The 19720-nt window shown below is 39.6% G+C and overlaps 3 protein-coding genes across 6 annotated transcripts; 2 read left to right on the plus strand and 1 right to left on the minus strand.

The window, feature by feature from the left end:
- Positions 1 to 2927: 2927 nt before the first annotated feature.
- LOC104427625 (chloroplast envelope quinone oxidoreductase homolog) lies at positions 2928 to 6270 on the plus strand. The gene is made up of 4 exons (XM_010040688.3): positions 2928 to 3142; positions 4343 to 4484; positions 5083 to 5174; positions 5392 to 6270. The coding sequence occupies exons 1-4, from the start codon at positions 3071 to 3073 to the stop codon at positions 6085 to 6087; spliced, it is 1002 nt and encodes a 333-aa protein (XP_010038990.1). The 5' UTR covers positions 2928 to 3070; the 3' UTR covers positions 6088 to 6270.
- Positions 6271 to 7892: 1622 nt separating this feature from the next.
- LOC120286019 (serine/threonine-protein kinase MHK-like) lies at positions 7893 to 15283 on the plus strand. 4 transcript variants are annotated; one of them, XM_039304962.1, is made up of 18 exons: positions 7893 to 8076; positions 8699 to 9127; positions 9220 to 9298; positions 9860 to 9928; positions 10006 to 10095; positions 10958 to 11096; positions 11234 to 11336; positions 11461 to 11513; positions 12355 to 12421; positions 12585 to 12693; positions 12820 to 12885; positions 12982 to 13050; positions 13139 to 13199; positions 13468 to 13584; positions 14052 to 14086; positions 14296 to 14341; positions 14471 to 14546; positions 14908 to 15283. In XM_039304962.1, the coding sequence occupies exons 2-18, from the start codon at positions 9120 to 9122 to the stop codon at positions 15035 to 15037; spliced, it is 1317 nt and encodes a 438-aa protein (XP_039160896.1). In that variant the 5' UTR covers positions 7893 to 8076; positions 8699 to 9119; the 3' UTR covers positions 15038 to 15283. The 4 variants fall into 4 exon arrangements, with proteins under 4 accessions (XP_039160896.1, XP_039160895.1, XP_039160894.1 ...); XM_039304961.1 differs by having other exon boundaries at positions 8780 to 9127; XM_039304960.1 differs by having other exon boundaries at positions 8798 to 9127.
- A 518-nt stretch (positions 15284 to 15801) lies between these two features.
- Positions 15802 to 17027, minus strand: LOC104425703 (chaperone protein dnaJ 20, chloroplastic). Its single transcript, XM_010038479.3, has 2 exons — positions 16474 to 17027; positions 15802 to 16186 (listed from the first exon to the last, which is right to left on the minus strand). Exons 1-2 carry the CDS (start codon positions 16917 to 16919, stop codon positions 16030 to 16032), a joined length of 603 nt encoding a protein of 200 aa, XP_010036781.2. The 5' UTR covers positions 16920 to 17027; the 3' UTR covers positions 15802 to 16029.
- Positions 17028 to 19720: the final 2693 nt, after the last annotated feature.

The raw sequence follows: 19720 nt of genomic DNA on the forward strand, positions 1-19720 counted from the left end.
CAAAACACCAAGTCCACCTATACCTTTAATTACCTCATAAGGATTTTTTTTTCCGACACAACTTCCTCTATCACAAATAACAAGACCATTGTTGCTTTGTATCATTATGAAATCGAAAAAATACCTTGTAAAACTCAGCAATTATGCAATTGTTGGCTTTACAAGCTCTACCTTGCAACAAAAGTCATCTATGTTATTACTCCACTGATTCATTACCTCAAGAGTTTTTAGGTGCAACTCCACCTTGAGTTAAACACCATTCAAATCCTTATAAATATTGACACAAATTTTCTTATCCAAAAGTATTGGAGACTTGTCAAATGTAACTTCTCTGCAATTTAATTCTAAACACTACAACCTATAGCCCCATTCGTTTTTTGCATGGAACATGTACTTTCTTACTTACCTTCCTATTGAGCTCACTATAACTCACTCAAACATAACATGGACACTCAAATATTTTAAAAACAGAATAATTAGCAATGTTACTTGACAACATTTATTTGGGTATCAAACATCTAATCACAATCGATGTGGTCTCTTCACCAAGTAGCTTGTTGTACTAAGTACATCCATTAAGAACCTCTTGGCTATATCGACACTAGAGAGTAATTTATGGGCTATCTCTAATAATGTTATGTTCATCAATTCTCTAACATGTTGTAGTTCAGAAGCACTACTATGATGTTTCATTATGCATTCCTTCATGCAAAATTCATCTAACGACTCTAAGCAGAAATCCATGTTATTATTAGTTCGCACATGCTTGATTGTTTAGTAGTGTCCTCTTTTATTAAAGCTCTTATATGCTATATCCTAACAGAAGCATCAAACTTGTGTCCCAATACAAACACCCTAATTTTCCTTGAGTAGTCATCCACAATTGTTATCATAAATTTGACACTTTTCCTCGAAAGAAACCGCAACATCTTGTGAACATCCAAGTATATTAACTCTACAATCTTTTTGGTTTTCTTTGATAGACGTACTGAATTGCATTTTTCACCATTTGACTAAGTCACGACACTTGCATACATTTTGTTCATGAGCAACATAACTGCATGGCAAATTCCTTTCGCTTAAAACTTTTAGGCTTCTCTCCTAATATGCCTAAAACCCATATGGCACCATTCAAACTCTCAAGTAGATGCATTCGGTTTCTCCTCGTCAAAATCTATCATTGTCTTGTCTTGAAACTTAGCTATTCTGCTTAATTCCCTATTTATTACCACGGCACCTCGAACGACCTTCAAAATTCCACTTTCTAAAGTCTACTGACACTTAGCTAAATCTAGAACACTCAAGCAAATCAAGTTCTTCAACTCTAACTTGCCTTACTTTAGTCAATGTCCTCACAATACCATTATATATTTTGATTCTAATATCATAAACAGTCATAACATCGCATTCAGCATTGTTCCCCAACCGCACTGTACTAATATGTGTATATTGATAAGTGGTAAACTAGTTCTTATTTAATATAGTGTGAAACAAATAATCATAATCCATTATTCAAATTACAATTAACTCTAGCAGCCACATCATCAGTAGATTCAACTCATATTCCCTTACCATTCTCATTCTTTAGTTTAAGGCAATCATTTCTAAGATGCCCCCCTTACTACAATTCCAATAGATAACAACACCAGTTCTAACGTCTGTTCGGGTTTGTATTACTTATGCTAATACAAGTATTGATTATTCCTCTTTTTCACATAGTAAAACAAAGTAGATAAGTTCACTAGATTCTCTTCTATAAACTTGTTGATCTAAAGGAATTATTAATAGCAGTTATCAAGTAATAGGGATAATAGAATCAAAGCGCATATTTCATTTTCAAAGTTGAAGCTAATCTCAACTAAACTAATTTACTAATGATCACAACTAACGCACATTCGCTCATCTTTAAGTTAAAAGACGTAGCATCAACTAGACATTATTGATCGTAGAGGGTTTCTTGTACATATTCGATTGGTTTCATCAAACCCGTAGTGATTGTCTTTTTCACTATGTTAAACGCGATGTTATGAGTCAATGTCATCCACATAATATCCAACACTCGTCTATCTAGTAATTCCCATTCAGCTTGCTTCATCGACTTTAGTTTCTCCCTGAACAAGGGTAAGTGTAGTATCCTTTGGTACAATTAAATCCTTAAGTTACATCTTCCAGAAACTAAAGTCCTTCCTATCAAATATGTCTATTTTCACTTTTCCTTCTTTTTTAGTTTTACTATTCGATTGCTTGTTTTCACAATCAATTGTTTTACTAAAGTTTGTCCTTTCCAAAAAATAAAATTATATGAAATAAAATAAAAGAGTTAATCAAATCCCAAGTAGGCTTTGAACCGAACAAACATAATTGATTTATGAGTTTATTTAGTAAATTCCAAATTTTAAAAATTAAGAATTGGATTCGACAAAGTAAGTTTCAAATTTCATTGAAATCCATCTATCTTGGAATTGCTTGTGCCTAAAAATAATTCTGCCCCCGAGCTATTGGTAGAACACTGAATCATGGGCAGCCCCTCGGTCATTTTTTCATGAATGTCATGTCGTACGGAGCATGTAATTCTCTGTTCCCGCATTTGTGTGTATTCGACGACGAACAACCGGCGGTCTAAGGAGCTGTCCGATTGCCATCTTCTTTGACCTGACAAGAAGGTCGGCACAACACGTGGACAGAAAGTACAATGATTGCTTTTAGACTTTCTACTTTTGCGTGCTCAAGCCAGGTCCACTTTCCGTTTTCCATCGCCGCCTTGCGCTCTCATTGAACAAGAACCAAATTCCGATGATGCCCTCGTGTCGTTTCCCCGCTCCGAACCTTTTCCATCCTTTAACTGTAGAAACTGTCCCATCGAAGTGAGGCCATTCCACTCATTCCAAGATGGAAACCCGCTGCTATCTATAGGTGTACGCCTTTGACCAGACCGTCCCGGTCTCATTCATGCCCGTAGAAACGTCTTCCGGACGAAAAATCTTCTTCAGCCTCTAGCTATATCTCGCTCTCTCTCGCCCTCTCTCGCTCTTTAGATCTTCGCACAATTTGGTGAGCTTCCGGATTGAAAATGGCGGAGAACAATCCGACGATGCACGCGATCTGCTACGAGTCTTATGGCGGAGGAGCCGCCGGGTTGAAGGTGCGAATGTTTCGGCTCTCGATCGTCTCGTGATTCATATGCACGTGCGCGTGTTGACATAATGAAGTTTGCATGGACGTACTATGTTTATGTGTTCTTGGCCAACTAATGATGTCGATGGATTGTTGTGACTTTAGTGAAAACGTCGAAACCAGCCTTTCCTGCTTTTTTAAATTCTGCCGTTCCATAGTAAAGAGAGGAGGAAGCTATTCGGTGTTCTCGTGTGTTGGATTTGGGAATGTTCGTTTGGTGGATTTCTTGGGATTCAAATTACAACTTGTTCTACTAGCCTGTTCTGTTCCATTATTTTATTGAGCCAACAGCTTGTTCTGTTTAGCAATTGCGTCAACAGTTGAGGATACGGAACATTAAAAATTGAGTGCTAATACTATTAAGATTATGACTTTTGCACATGCACAAAGGTGGGGTTCGGTCAGGTTTTGCTCGTGCAACAGAGCAAACCGCTTATCCTGCTACAGGGACTTTAAATTTTTGCGGATATGTAAGGATTTTATTTATCGACATGCCCCCAGTGATCAGAGCTTTGGTGTAGGAGGCACAGATTAAGCCCCAAGCTGTTCTCTTGTCACGTTTATTTGTTTCCCTTATCGAGTATTTGATGATTTCATCTGCAACTTCTGTCAGTTGTTTTTCGGCCAAGCATTATCTTTTCTCATTTCTTTGTTCTGTGTGACCGGACCCAATCAAGATTTTGGTTGTTGGCGTTTAGAAAAAATTTCAATGATGAAGCAAACAGAATAAGTCTTTGACAGGAATATCTATCTGATAATTTGAAGTTTAAATTGCGAATTTGATCTGCTCCCACCCCAGAAGAGGACCAGTAGAACCCCGGGACACACGTGGGCTGATGCTTATATATGTTAGATATACTTTTGTGAGTTAATGTAAGATCCCTTTCTCTTTAAGTGTTTTGTCACAATAGACTGCATAAAGTCAGGAATTTGGTTAGGATAAATCAGTGAAAAATTGATCCTCTTCAAGTTAATTATTCTTTTCTTTCTGTTCTTGTGTGAGCTGATGGGTATTAACCATAGGATCTGATTAATGTCACAAATGTCTCCTCTGTTCTTCTTTGTGTAGATACTTGCCGAGTGATTTGGGTTGTCAAGTTTCATTTGTTTCATTTGTGCTCTTGACTTGCATTACATGCCATGTTACCTGTTCTTATGCTTCTTGCAGCATGTGGATGTACCGGTTCCTGCACCTAAAAAGGATGAGGTTTTGCTGAAACTAGAAGCAATCAGTGTAAATCCTTATGATTTGAAAATGCAGAAAGGAGTGATGAGACCATTTCTTCCGCGCAAGTTCCCTCAGATACCTGGTATTGTGCTGAAACTGGAAATCGCTATATTTCCCACCTTGCTGAGAAGAAGAGTGACGGTTTTGTTTTTAATTTTTTCGATCTTTGGCTGAAGATTTATTTCTTAAAAATTGTTCATGTTTGCCTGGATAGGCATAGTTGCATTATGTCCTCATTTTCATCTTCTTCTTTTTTTCCTTTTGCTTTTGTCTGCTTTACCACTCATCTTGTGCCCTACAGAATGTTAACAAGAACCAATTCATGCAGACTATTTTGCTACCTGAAGTATTCGTGTCTGTCATTATCTTTTCCTATCTAACCTGTGGGTATGAGCCATTTCAAATGATGTGCAATTGCCACACTGTTTGGTTGCTTCCCAAATGTGCATGCACATGGGAATGCTTGTGTGAGCGTTTACTAGATCATCGGTTTTGCTCTTGAGGATAGGACATCATTTTTCCTGGTGTTGCTGTGAATTATTTGGAGATAGGCATGTTTGTTTTGCCAAGTAGCGTGCTCACTCTCTGAGCTTCATAAGTGGGCCAGTTATATTATTAAGCGTATGTGCTGAATATAAGTGTAACTTCATATCTTTTGTCTCTTTGCCTTCATTTTACAGCCTCGGATGTAGCAGGAGAGGTTGTTAAGGTTGGGCCAGCAGTCAAGAAATTTAAACCCGGTGACAAAGTCGTAGCCATGCTCAACATCTTTGTAATGCTCATCCTTCATGTTTTGCATTTTTTGTCTTTTGAGTTTCGACTAGCGTTGTATGTCGCTGCTACGATAATGAATCACAAACTGGAATTTAAATGACATTTTCACAGATGGAGAGAATTCTTGGAATAATTGATTGCTCTCCTCGTCTGGTTGTGAACTCCTGCATGCTAGTTCAGGCCGGCTGATGTTTTGTCATTCTGTGCTTTTACAGACAGCAGGTGGATTAGCTGAGTTCACTGTTGCAAAGGAGAACCTAACAGTGGCAAGGCCGCCTGAGGTATCAGCCCCAGAAGGGGCAGGTTTACCCATGGCCGGTATCACTGCTCTCCAAGCCCTCACCCAAGTTGCTGGGGTAAAGCTGGATGGGAGCGGGCCACTCAAGAACATCCTGATCACCGCTGCCTCAGGCGGGGTTGGCCACTACGCGGTTCAACTTGCGAAGCTGGGAAACACACACGTGACCGCAACTTGTGGGGCCCGCAACATTGACTTTGTCAAGAGCCTCGGTGCTGACGAGGTCCTCGACTACAAGACCCCGGAGGGAGCTGCCTTGAAGAGCCCATCCGGCAAGAAGTACGACTTCGTGGTCCACTGTGCACAAGCTTTCCCTTGGTCAGTCTTCGAGCCGAACTTGAGCGACCGTGGCAGAGTGATAGATCTCACTCCAGGCGCCGGTAGCATGATGACTTTTGCTGTCAAGAAGCTCACCTTCTCCAAGAAGCGGCTTGTGCCAATGATTGCAACAGTCAAAGGTGAGGATCTGGAGTTTCTGGTTAAGTTGGCTAAGGAAGGGAAGCTCAAGACCTTCATCGACTCGACGCATCCGTTGAGCAAAGCTGAAGACGGTTGGGCAAAGTCTCTCAGTGGTCGCGCCACTGGTAAGATTATTGTAGAGCCACAAGACTAAGTACTGGTGTGATTTTGCTGTATTTTTTCTGTATGTATTGTGTGTAATAATGTGTTTCTCGTTCGTGCCTACGACCGTTGGGTTTGGGACCTTTGAAATGAGAAACAGGCTCGAAATAGCTGATGGCAAACTTATGTGTTAATCTGGTTTGTTGATTATTGATCCATACCATCCAAGAAGTAACGAGTAAATATTGTCATGAAACATTGAAATTGTCCTATTCCATAGGGTACTCGACACAGGGCGAGGGTACAAGGCAAATATATAATTCCAAGCCCTTGACCCTACCCTGCACTCACCGATTTTGAAATTTTAGATATTGAGCCTACCTTGTTATACCGGTTTTATGGGTTCTCTGTATATCCCTAAATTGGGGTGATCCCTTCCTGCTAAGTATAAAAAGTCATTTGCGAAAGAAAAATAAATCTTGTAAAGTCTCGCATGCAAGTCACGCTTTAGAAAATTAAGACCCATGTATCGAATGATTGGCTTGTTGGGATGTTTCCCGGAGGTGGCAACGATGCTCCAGCCGATTAAAAATGGAAACCAGCTTATAAGAATTTAAAACCACCCTGACACCTGTTAGTTTTATAAGTTTTACCTTGTATTTTTAGTAAACAAAAGATGCCATAAATTTCAATTATTAACCATTTGAGATTCAACATGAAACACAAACGCATTAATAATGCGAGACATATTTGTGTCTAATAATAACAAACTTTTATAATATGTATACACATGCATATCCATAAGGTCCATGGCATAGGGCCTGAGGCAGGTATAATTTGGGAATAATTCCAAATCTTGATCTTATCATATACTAACTGATTTTGAAATTTTAGATTTAAGAGAATGTTTATTTCATGAAAAATGGATGATTTAAAAAATATTTTTCAGAAAATAAGCACTTATAAATTAGAATTCATCATCCACGAAAGTGTTATTTATTAATTATTTATTTTAAACAATATACAGGTTCTTTTTTTATTATTCTTTCTTCTGCAAAAGCAAACGGAATCTAAACTTATTCGATAGGTTTCTATATTTCAACGTAGGCATTTTTGGAGAAGAGGAAAGGAGAAAAGAAGGTCAAATTGAGCATGACAAAAAGTGAGATCCGTTTTTTTAACCCCAACGGCAATTCTCCTCCGTCAAATCTCTCTCCGTCTCCGCACTTTTTGGCGTGGAAACCCTAAAATTTGCTAAATCCCCCGTCATTTTCTTGTCCAATTCCAATATCTACCCCATCTTTCACCTTTTCGTTCAAAGATACCCTCGTGTCGGCGCGTGGGAAGGGGGCGCAAGTCGCCGCCGTCCGCAATTCCCACCTACGAATAGATCAGGGGCCCAATGACGCACGATTTTTATTTTTTATTTTTGATCGAACAATGACGCACGATTGGTCGGCATTAGGGGCCTTATTGAACGAATTGAAGTTGATGGGTCATTTTGCGAAAATGGGCTCGGGGGGGCAAATTGAAATTTCCTCAAAATAAGAGGGGCCCCGAATGCATTGACGGTTAAGGCCATAAGCTAGACCTCTAATAACCGATGGCACCAACACGCCCTCCGCTGCCCCCAGCGGGTCAGTATCGTCATTGCGAGGTGCACCACCGAAATAAACGGAGCAGCCCAGGGACAATCGTGTAATTAGGGTCTACCCAATAAAATACTGCCACGCGGGGCCCACCCTGCGCTCCCCCACCTCTACCAAGCAATCCCGATTTATATTTCTTTTTTCGAATATTAAAATATTCTTTGAATTATTAAATCGTTTTTAAAGTTTTTCTTTACTTTAATGTTTCTTTGGTTTCTTCTCCATTGCTGCGGATTCCTCCTCCTTCAATGGCTTCATCAACACTCTAATTCTCTCTCTCTCTCTCTCTCTCTCTCTCTCTCGTTTTGAATGGTTTCACGCATTGGCGTTCTTGTTCTTCCCCGTTGTTCCTCAGATTCTTCGACCTCGGTTCTCTCTCCTTCAAATCAATGGTGAGTTCATCGATCCCCCGGTCTTTGGCTCCAGCCGTTCCCAAGATAATCTTTTTTTGATCGTGCAATTCCGCCCTCTCCATCTCCCGTTTCGTTTCCTTGGCTTTGACGAGGTTGCGTTGTTCGATCGTTCGATCGCGTTGGAATGCGCGTGGAGTTTTCTGTCGTGCGGGCTGCTCTTTTTTTTTTTTTTTTTTTTTTTTTGGTTGTTAGGATGAAGTAGAGAGAAAAATTCTCGAGTTGTCGGAGTGAGTCATGAAAGGGAGTTCATTTATTGGAGTTCGGCGAATGTTTCGTCGTGATTTCCAATTCCGAAACGGGTTTGCCTCCCGAGGACTAATCTTGTGTTTTCCTCGGGCGCCCCCTTCTCCTCTTTTGCGTGGTTTGGTCAAATGCGTCCGGAATCCGTGTTTCTATTGCAGAAATGGGATTGTTATTTCCTTTTTGGTTTTCATTAATAGGTGACGGTCCTTTTGTCGTTCCAAAGATTATCTGATTTGCTGTTTATCTTAGTGTGTCGAGTGTGTAATTAGAGATTTCAAATTTTCTCTCTGTTTTCTTTACATAGCATATCTATTTTGAAAGTATCCGAAAAGGGGAAATACTGAATCTTGGTATTTAGCCAGGAGAGTGAAGGACTCGTGCTCAGCTCCGGCGTATATGTGCCTCCCTTGCTTTGTTGAACTATTAATAAATTATTTAGATCGATTCTGTCCTGCAGCCTGCTTCGCCGTCTTAAATGGGCCACCGTCGAAGGATGTGAAGAAATTCTGATTAGATTGATCTGGTGTTAAGTTGGATGCATCTTGTACGAGTGTACTAGTTGGAAGTTGCAGCATGTTGGGGGTTTTGTCCCTAATGCTCAATCATTCCAATGCAAAGTCCGATGTTCACGAGATTGGATATTTTGTGCGACTCAATAACACCAGAAAGTGTTCACAAACCAGTGGCCTGCACTGCGTTGACGGTGTAGAGACCTGCTTTTTGTCTTTTTTGGAAGTCCCTTGAGAAAGTGCTGATTGTCATTTGTGGCAACACGAAAAATGGAAAGGTTTGCTGATTCTGACTGCTTTAAGTTCGATACTGCTAATATATATTTTGATAATCTTGCACTAACTGTCCACCTGTTTGTCTATCTTCCAGATACGAAATTTCAGGAGAGCTTGGAGATGGCACCTGTGGCAGCGTTTATAAGGCCCTCAATAAGGAGACACGTGAAATTGTAAGGGATCTTTTGTTGGAAAAAATGGATATGACTTGGCACATCATGTTGACTTACAAGTTTTTTTTTTTTTACTTATGTTTTTTCCCAACCTCCTTTTCATTTGGACGTTATAATGATATTTTTCATCAGGCAGCAAAATTTGCGGATTGTGCTTGCTGCATTTATTTGCTGGCTTTGGCAATCTGGTGCCATTGCTGGAGTCTTAATAAGATTTGGGGATGCGTGGCTGTGTTTCCATGACTTGACTTTTTAGAGTCTTTTTCTGTTATTTTCTTGTCTGAAATAGTCTTTCCTAACAAAACAGTTTCACATGCGGTTCTGGGAACCGTAGTGTGGTATTTGACATCTGTCGCCCTGTAGGTGGGGATGAGGAACTGGATTTGTATGGTTATCATTGTGGCTTCCTCTTGGGCCTTCATTTATTGACTTTAATGCTCATTGGAAACTTTATGTTTTTATATATAGAGGTCTTGGGGTGCGGGGCGGCTTGAGGAGCTCCTTGGGCATACCTTGATCAATGGAGTGTAATGCTTTTAGCTTTGCTTTTCACAATCTCAGGTTGCTGTTAAGAAAATGAAGAGGAAGTTCTACTATTGGGAAGAGTGCATGAATCTTAGGGAAGTTAAGGTACTTCAGATATTACAGGATACTGTGCTATAAATCTATTCTATGCATCATATCAATAATGATAAATAATTCTGCAGGCCCTTCGGAAGTTGAATCATCCCAATATAGTCAAGTTGAAGGAGGTTGTCAGAGAAAACAATGAGCTGTTTTTCATTTTTGAGTACATGGTGAGTGAGCATTTTCCTCCTCGCAGATATTCGTGTAATTTACCTAGCCTGTAATAGGAATGGTTAATGTACTCTCTTTTTAGTACAGAATGATTTAGCCACTAAATTTACTTCTAAGGAAAGAACCTTCCACAAAACTCTCCTTGATATTTTACTGCTGTGCTCAGTTTACGAAGACATATTTACAGCCTTAGCAATTATTGTCCCTGGTGTGTGCCAATGGGAAGATGGAGTTATTTTCTACAAGTACATTGAAAATGAGAGGAATGAATTTTAATTAGAACTGAAGAAATAAATGGGTTTAAGATATCTCCTACATTTTCTTTTAAATGAAAACTATTGTTAAATTTGTAGTGGCAACATTCAACATGGGCAAGCGATAAAACTTCTCTGCTGCTTAAGATTTTATCTTCAGATGATCAGCAGTATGATACAAGTCTTTCTCATCAAATGCATTATATGGTATTCCATGAAAATGATTTGTTGGTTACCGCCTCTAAGATTTCTTGAAAGCAAGATGGTTAAGAGTTGCTTTGGTGCTCATGTAGAACAGGACTCTTACATAATCAACCTACAGCTTGTGTGAAGAGTGTAGTTGAGAGTTGAAATCTTATCTCAATGGAATTTATTAAATAACATCCCAGAAAGTTTCGTCAAACCAAGAATGCCAAAGATGCTTTGGCGCACATGCAACACTGACCGCATGAAATCTGTCAATAGCTATGTATGGTGTTATGTTTAAGTTCCCTTGTGACTAAAGAAAATTGCAGCTCCATAAGAGTGGCATTCTTCTATGGTTTGGTCAGTACATGAAAGGTGATGTTATTGGTGCTAATATTTAATGTGCTCCTAATCTTGTCAGGAATGCAACTTGTACCAGCTAATGAGAGAACATCAAAATCCTTTCTCAGAGGAAGAAATATGTAACTTTGTATCTCAGTTGGTGCAAGGTCTTGCCCACATGCATAAAGTAGGTTATTTCCATCGGGATCTGAAGCCAGGTAAAATTCTACTATTGTTGTAGTTGTTGTTTGGTGCTGTGCATGCTCAATTCCTGGTTCGATTTCATTTAGCATCTTTAGTATGCTTGAGGATTTTTATTTCCAAGTTTTAGACAATTTACATTTCCTTCATACAGAGAATCTGCTTGTGACTGATGGTGTCCTCAAAATTGCTGATTTTGGACTTTCTAGAGAGGTGGCTTCCATGCCACCTTACACTGAATATGTCTCCACACGTTGGTGAGTCTTGTTTATTTAAATTATTCTGGTAATTTTTGCTTACCTGATGCAGCTGTCAGCTCCTGGTTAATGCAAACAGCGTGACTGAGTTGCTACATATGATCTTGTGCCTTATTTCTTGTAGGTACCGAGCACCAGAAGTTCTCTTGCAGTCATCATCATATACTCCTGCGATTGGTATGTTGTACGTACATAGAAGTCCGTACTAGAGATTTTAATACAGTTGTCAATCTATGTCGAAATCTAACTTCATATCATGCAGTTGGCATGCTCAATTGTTAATATCATTTAAGAATATCATTTTGGAGAGGATATTATGTTGGAAATTTGTCTATCACCCATGCCATGAATCAAGAGATGAGCAACTGAAATCTATTCTGTCAAGATAGTCAAATTATGTGTATAGTGGAGTACATTAAAATATAATACTGTGTTAGTGTACGGGACCAAGCTTATTCATAGGTTGTGAAATCTTATATTCTCTGGTATCATACATCCTAGCATGCATTATGGCCATTATTCATCAGCCTATATGTTGACAATTGAAATTCCATCTTGTGTAATGAGTTAAATATGTCACTTTTCTTTGGAAAACAGCTGGTGGTTAGCTTGCGTGACGTGAAAGAAGGAAAGCGTTCGCCAATATATTGTCACATTTAGTGTTAAGGTTACTTAAGTGATCATCAATCGGGTCTGATATGTTTACCTGTGCTTAATGGGCATACTTGTATCTTGTAAGAAGATGACATGCTTCATTGATCTCAGAAGCATACTTCTCATGAGGATTTCTTATGCTGTTGCTGTAGATTTACGAGGGTGCCCATGTTCTCATGCACTTAATGGCTTAGTGTCCCTGTGTGTATAAATTCTGTCTGTGATGTTTAGATCATACTAAGCAAATTCTTGTGAAGCACCTATATGAGCTTATGTATTTGCTATTTTCTGTTAATCAGATTTTCATATTCCATTTCATAGAAGCAAGTTATACTCATGTCTAACGAAGTAGAACTTTCTACAGACATGTGGGCTGTCGGTGCAATACTAGCTGAACTGTTCACTTTGTCTCCTATTTTTCCTGGTGAAAGGTGATTTTTAATATTTTCTCTTCACAATTATCATTGAAATTTATTTGTGATTTGTCCAGTGAATCACATATGTACATTAGTTGCGTTCAAGTTTAAATTAGTTTTGGAGAATTATCTGCGGATATAACCAATATGATCTCATAAAAAAAGTTCTTGTGGCCAGTGAAACTGATCAATTGTACAAGATATGCCAGATTCTTGGCATGCCAGATTCTTCTCCTTTTTCTGAAGGAGCGAGTATTTTTCCCTTCATTGATATCAATTCTACAGAGGTGAGTGTTGAAGTTAATCTGTTTGTAATCCCATTATTGTCATCCTCTGCCTTATATTTAACTCCTACAATCCTTTTTCCTCTGGAAGTATTTTGTCGTCATCGTGATGTCATTGTTTCTGGCCAGATTCTGCCTGCCAATCTTTCTGCTATGATACCCAATGCTAGCTCGGAAGCAATTGATCTCATAATGGTGAGGAACTATGCTCATGGGACCCTTTGAAAATTATGTTTTTCTTGCCATCTATGGACTTATAAATTAACAGATGCTGCTTTTGACCAATATTAGCTACTATGTTCATGGGACCCTTCGAAAAGGCCAACTGCCGAGCAGTCGCTTCAACATCCATTTTTCAATGTAAGCACCCCTTCTTGGTACTTTTTTTTTTTTTTTTTTAATATTTATTTCACCTTTAGGGAATGCTTTGTTAATGCCCAATACACAGGTTAGCAAGCGGGTTCCTTTTCCTCTGCGTGATCCATATGAGAGGAAGCTGGATAAGATGGGTGAGTCTTGCGGAATTGAGATTTTATGCAGTTCCTAAAGCAGCGGCATTTATTTAACAACTTCACTGTATTTTGCTTACACTCTTAATAAGCATTTTCTACTCCCACTTCAAGATTTGAATATATATATATGGAAGGTTAAAATTATGAAAACTTGTCTGTACCGTAGGTTTAGAATTTTAAAGGTTTTAGGTTTTCATTGTCAAATAAAAGTCAAAGCAAAGTTTGGGAAAAGCAATAGCTATTTGAAAAAAGTGTTACGAAACAGACTTTGCTGCAGGTGCAATCCCAAACCTTGAGTTGAACCTGTGGGACTTTGGCAACCAACCTGATGACTGTTTTCTTGGCTTGACGCTAGCAGTGAGGCCAAGTAATGAGAACTTGGGTATGTATTTTAGTTTTCTTGTTTGGTTGATGCTTGTCTTGTTAATTTGTGATAAGTTATAGAAATTGCTCACAGTCAAGATCATCTTCATATTCATCAAGTGAACTTTTTGTCCTGTCAATATTTATTGTAAGATATCTATAGAGAACTTCTCTGCTATCCAATTGTGAAGTTCAATTTCACTTATCGGTTCAAGAGGAATTGGAGGTGTTACATGCATAAACTCACATGATAGTTTGAAACCTTGCACACACTTCCTCTCAGAAATATTTAATTTGCCTTTACACGCTTCTATACATTCTTCCTGTCATTTTCTGTAAATGCTTGATTTGACTTGTGTTTGGGTGCTCATCTCCCTGGCATTGGTTTGACACAAATTTTTGCTTGTCTTCCAATCCCATCTTTCTCCTTCCCCATTTGATTTCTATTGGCAATCATCTTTCTTTTTATATGCTTGATTTTGGCAGATTTGGTGCATAACGTCTCCCAGGGTTTAGCAAAGGTGAGTTTAAACTTTGTAAGCACTTCATGTAAATTGTTGTTTGAACGTGCTAATAATGGAGTTCGCTATGTATCCTTACTTAATACTGCTTTTCAGAAACAAAAGTTGTAAAGAGACTTTTTGTTAGATACAATTATTGTACCTTTTGCTCCTGTCCTAAGAATAAGTTTTGACTGGTATCGTGAACTAGTTTGAACTTCACACTGCAGGATATTTTTTTTGGATCCGACTATAAAGACTGCTCAGAACCATCAGGCAAGTGTAGCATTTGAAATGAAAAAGGCCCTTTTCTTTGCTCTGAATCTTAGTGTAGCGTTTTCTTAGAATAAATATCTCACGTCTTTGATTAGCTGTCATTCACATATTGTGGTTTTGGTGTTTCAGTTTATTGGTCGCTTCTCTCTCCTAATCAAAATCAAATTCAGACACCAGTCGACTCTTCATTGTCACTGTCCTTTAGGTAAGTCCAGGTTTGAAATTGTTCAATTTTCACTTGTACAACAATTGTGACAGCCTTTTCCTATATGATCATACGGAAAAGTTATACGTGGATGTTAATATAGTTGTCGGACTGATTTTTTTTTTTTTTTTTTTATAAGAATGCTAGACTTTTCTTGGAGTAAATATATGGTGAATCTTTTTCTTCAATAAAACCATTGAAAGTCAGTTGTGCAGGCAAAAATCAGTAATGTGGATAAACTTTTTATCACAGACCACATTGTAGTTGTCAAGATTAGATTGGAAACAAATCTCTATCATGCAAACAAGTCGATTGTGCTTTCAGAGAAATGATATCTAATTATCTTTGTGTGCTGTAACAGTTCAATTCGGCATCCATCAATTGGAGTTCCACAGTCAACTGGGTTGACCCTTTCTTCTTTGCAGCCCGGTATCTTGGACTACCCTTTATTGGCCATGCCCTCTTCTTTTCAGCAGGGTCATTGGCTTTGAGTAACTAATTGCATTGACGTCAACGACAATGAACTTTGTAATTTATTTCAATTTTTTTCTTCCTGTAAAGCTCAACAGGACATCAGTATGATGTCCATAAATGGACATGCCCCGCAATACGTTTGCTTCTTGGGGAGTATAGTTCGGAAATACATGATGAACAAATTGGAATATGGAGGAGAAAATTTGTACAGGATTCTCGACTTCATTCTTGCGTTATATCAACAGAGTAATCAAATTTTTCTAGGTGCTCGCAGATAAGTGGTTGCGAAGTTTATTGTGATGCGTGTGGGTACATAAATTGCTGTCTCAAGGAACGAATTGCATAGGTCATCGTGATTTGGGAGGAAGACAATTTGTACGTCTTGCTGGGTAGTGAGTTTTTGAATGAAGTCGTGTAATGGTCTGAATTGGGCTGTCTTTTTGTGGCGTAAGACATTCAGCCTTGCACATGCCTTCGGGGTTTGAAATAGCCTACATGGTATTTGTGGATGGACGCATGCTACCTGGAAAATATTCTCAGGTAGGAAGAGGGATTCTTTGCGCAAGGAAATGGCCCACATTCCCGGTTAGGGACGGGCAACTGTCTTACGTGCTTGGGGACTCGGGTCCCGTTGCTTCTCTATACGAGTCAAAATGGATGGAGATTTGAACGACGGCTGTGAGACAGGGTAGGGCCTCATCATACTGTTACTGATCGCGGGTGATGCAGGAGAAACAATAATATTTTACATACAGCTAATCAAAAGGAGGGTTCCTAGAGCTCCTTAAAACTTTCCATTTTGTAGGATATTGCACAGTGAGTATTTTGGGAGTGTTCTAGTGCTGGAAGGTTTTGCCTGGGTGGCGGGTGACTTATGTCACTATGAAGAAAAGGGGATTTGTGATCTCCTTGGCTAACGTGGAAACACATCGCCACCTATTGTGAATTTATTGATGATTGGAGCGGGATGTGTGTTAGATCAAGACCGTTGATTTCATTCTCTACAGTGTCATATAGAGTGATCAGTTTCAACTATCTCTTCGCCTGCGAATTCGAGCTCCCCAGGACATGCTCTCATGGCGGAGATCTTTTTCGGCGCTTCTCCTTTGTAGCTCATTGATTTGAAACTCCCACCGAAGCTTCCACTCCACCGTGCCATGTTGTACCTGCGATATTTTAAGACAATCGATTAATCTAATTTTTTGGTTGGAGTATACAAATCTACCGAACGGTAAAAGAACTTTTAACTTTTAACGGGCATGATTGGTATCTCCCTTTTCATCCTACTTAAATACCAATTCTTTTCTTATGACAAGCAGGATTCTATGTGAAGAATCTGACTGTAGTCAGCATATTAACATGTACAATTTTGAATTCATGACAATCAATTACAGTAAGACAAGCAAGGAAATAAAAAGGTGAAACATGGAAAAAGAAGGAAGATACAGCAAACACCTGCTTATAACAGAATGGTTTCCGACCACCAGTGGCCATATCTCGATCGTAAGAAGCTCTGCTTGTCGGATCAGACAACGTCTCGTAGGCCTCCTGCACCCGAATGAATCTCTTGGTATACTCTTTGGCCCTGTCAGGAGGCGACACGTCAGGGTGGTATTTCAGGACCAGTTGCTTGTAAGCTTGCCTGATCTCCGACATCGTCCCGCTCTCCGAAATGCCCAAAAGGTCGTAGAAACTGTCCATCTCCGTCGCTGCCACGCGGAGGTCGTCAATGGCGGCTCTCGAAGAGGTTCTTGATCTTGCGGACGAGGAAGACCCACATGGAATTCTGACGAAAAGGCCTGGTTTTAATGGACCGGTACTGAATCTTGGGCGGATAGAAGGTCGGGGCACGAACTTGGGGTCGAGTTTTGCGCGCACGTAGAAGAGGGTTTGGCTCATCTCTCTCTCTCTCTCTCTCTCTCTCTCTCTGCTCCTACTGGTGAAACAAAAGGAAGTTGCGATGTCTTAGCTTTGGCACGAGGATGAATTGTGAGTCTCTGCGGCCTCTTTAATTATGAAGGAGAATGAGTTAATTGGCAGAGCAGCCATGCGTAATGATGATAACTTAAAAATGAATTTAAATTTGAGGTTGGATTATGATTCGGATACGAACTCTGTGTTTCATTTTTCAGCTGACGGTTGTGATTTTGACCCATGTATAAGAAACGACTATTTGATCCTTGAATAAAAACGTGTTAATATTTTGAATACCAATTATAATGACATGCAGCCTGAAACAAGTGACGAGCTTTCCTTTGTATCTTATACGCGCCCCACACGACGTCATGAAAAGCAATCAAAGATAAGATTGAAGAAAATGAAAGGCATATATAGCCATCATTCTAGCGCTTTGTCCTAAATCAAGTCGGTTTCAAAATGTGACATATTTAATCTCAGAATTAAGGTTTGTTATCTATGCGGTGAGATAAGAGTCACTAAAACCTTTATAAATTTAGGTGTCAACAAAATATCAAGATCTTTGTCGAGCACAAATAGGACGAATGGTGAGTAGAGGATTTTGGTTAATGTAAACCCGAGTTAGTTAATAATCCGAAGAATGGTGTACTGTTGTCAATTCCAAATATTTCCCTATACAAAAATGATTAACAAAAAGAATAATTTCTAAGACCATCCTCACTTTTGCGTGCACATATCAAGCGCCCTCTCTAGTTTGGAAAATTAACAATTTGCATCAACTCCCAAAATCTTTCTGAAAAAAGCCACCGGCCCGCCAAAACAAAAAAACTAAATTCGATGTCTAGTGGCAAATCTGGGATCGAGCATCGCAGATCCAGGTGAAAAGCGGTTGAGACGCACAAAGGATAAGGGAGAGAGAGAGGTTGTAAAATTTTGGGGACACTGATTTGAAAAAATTAGAAAACTCAAACTGTTGGATAAAAATTATGGTTCAATATAATATTTTAATGTGGGTGATGGAGTAGTAAGGATGAAGGAAGAGATGAGCTCCATTGGCGCGATCGTCCATTACTCAGCTCGAGGCGGCGGAGTGGGCCATGCCAGGGAGGTGGGGCTGAGATCGGATTGGGCTAAGGTTTTAGTATTGCGGACTTTGCGACGGACAGTGTTTTTGACATAGTGAAAGAGCCTAATTTGGAAGGACAATTACGATACCATAAAACAAGATTGAAATGTAGGTGTTGATTCAAAACGGAATTCTAAATGTGAGAGTAATCTTCTGATATCTGTCTACGACACATCGAATGCCAGTTTCAGAAACAATCCGGAGGACGGTAAGAGAATACTACAGACGGCCGCTGTTACAACTTCAGCTCGTGAGATGATTTTTCGATTAGAGGGTGCGCGAAATTATACAAAAACTAAGATGGCCCAGCGATTCGACGGAGAGAAGGACGGCTCTTAATTCCATCCAAAAGACGGGCCGAAATTGCTTATTTTATTGCTGATCACTCTCCACTCAAAGTCGTGCCCTTTAGATGATGACAACCAACAACATTGATTTTGATGGAATTGTCGAGAGTCTTCATCAAATGTTATCTCCTTCTGAAACGTTTTTTCGAGGTTCAAGTAAAGTTGTTGCGCGGATTTTATCTAACTGTCTTCGTTCGACCATTATTTCATCCGTTCGCTCTAATAGTCTGATTCCACTTGGTACCCTCTGTTATGTGAAATCATCAGTTAACGTTGTGTCCTTTTCTGCAAAATAGTCATTCTTCTTCACAAAATATCTCTACGAAGAATCTACATTCGTCTTCATCAATTCGAACCCAAACTCAACCACCGCCTGTACCCTCCTCCCTGTTCGCCATCATGAGTACCATCAGCGCTTGCGTCTCTCTCTCTCTCTCTCTCTCTCTCTCTCTCTCTCTCTCTCTGGGTTCACAAGTGGCCATGGCATCAACACCTTGAACCGAGGTCACAGGCCTCTTCGTCCGATATCGAGATCACGAGCTGCATGGAAGCCGGATTGCAATCCTATCCCCCCAGGCCACGTAAAAGTCACCAATGGCTGACTGGGTGTAAGGCACAAAAGGCGTCTCATTGATGATCTAAATCAAGAAAAATGAACGCTTTGAAAACCCAAGACTTCCTTATTTAGTTATTCATAAGAAGCATGGTAGAGATAATCTATTTTCGATTCATTACCCCACCTATGTCGACAATCATGTCATGTCATATACATTAAACCTAAATCATTGATGACCACTTGAGACAGAGGTTGTCTTTTATTTTAGGTGCAGCTCACACGTCCTTGGTCAATGTTCCGTAGGAAACCAAGTTGCCCAATTTCCGATGCCAGACACCCTTGTCGTGAAGCAGGACCGACGTAAAGGGGGACCAGATCGTTCTATCTACGACTCAAGCATGCAAGACAATAAGACACGAGCCCACTTGCACTTAGTTTATGTTTTATTTAATATTATTCATTGAACCATTCGACCGTGGAAGGCAAGTTGAGGGTAATTCTAGTTATCCCCATGACGGAAGTGGAAATTCATAGCTGCCGTGAACTAATGCAGGTGAAATCCACATTTCACGAACTCAAATTCATTCTTGAAATTGGATTAACTTAGGTGAAGTTCAAACGTCAGAATTCAGGGCCCAAAGCCGGTTGGTTGGTTGTCAAGGCATTAGGGGTCTCCATTTCGGGAACTGAAGAAACACGTATCAGTAATCCCATCAAGTATAAGCAAACCGTTTGAGGTCGATGGCTAGGAATT

This window comes from Eucalyptus grandis, chromosome 11 (genome assembly GCF_016545825.1).
Source record: "Eucalyptus grandis isolate ANBG69807.140 chromosome 11, ASM1654582v1, whole genome shotgun sequence".
NCBI lineage: Eukaryota > Viridiplantae > Streptophyta > Magnoliopsida > Myrtales > Myrtaceae > Eucalyptus > Eucalyptus grandis.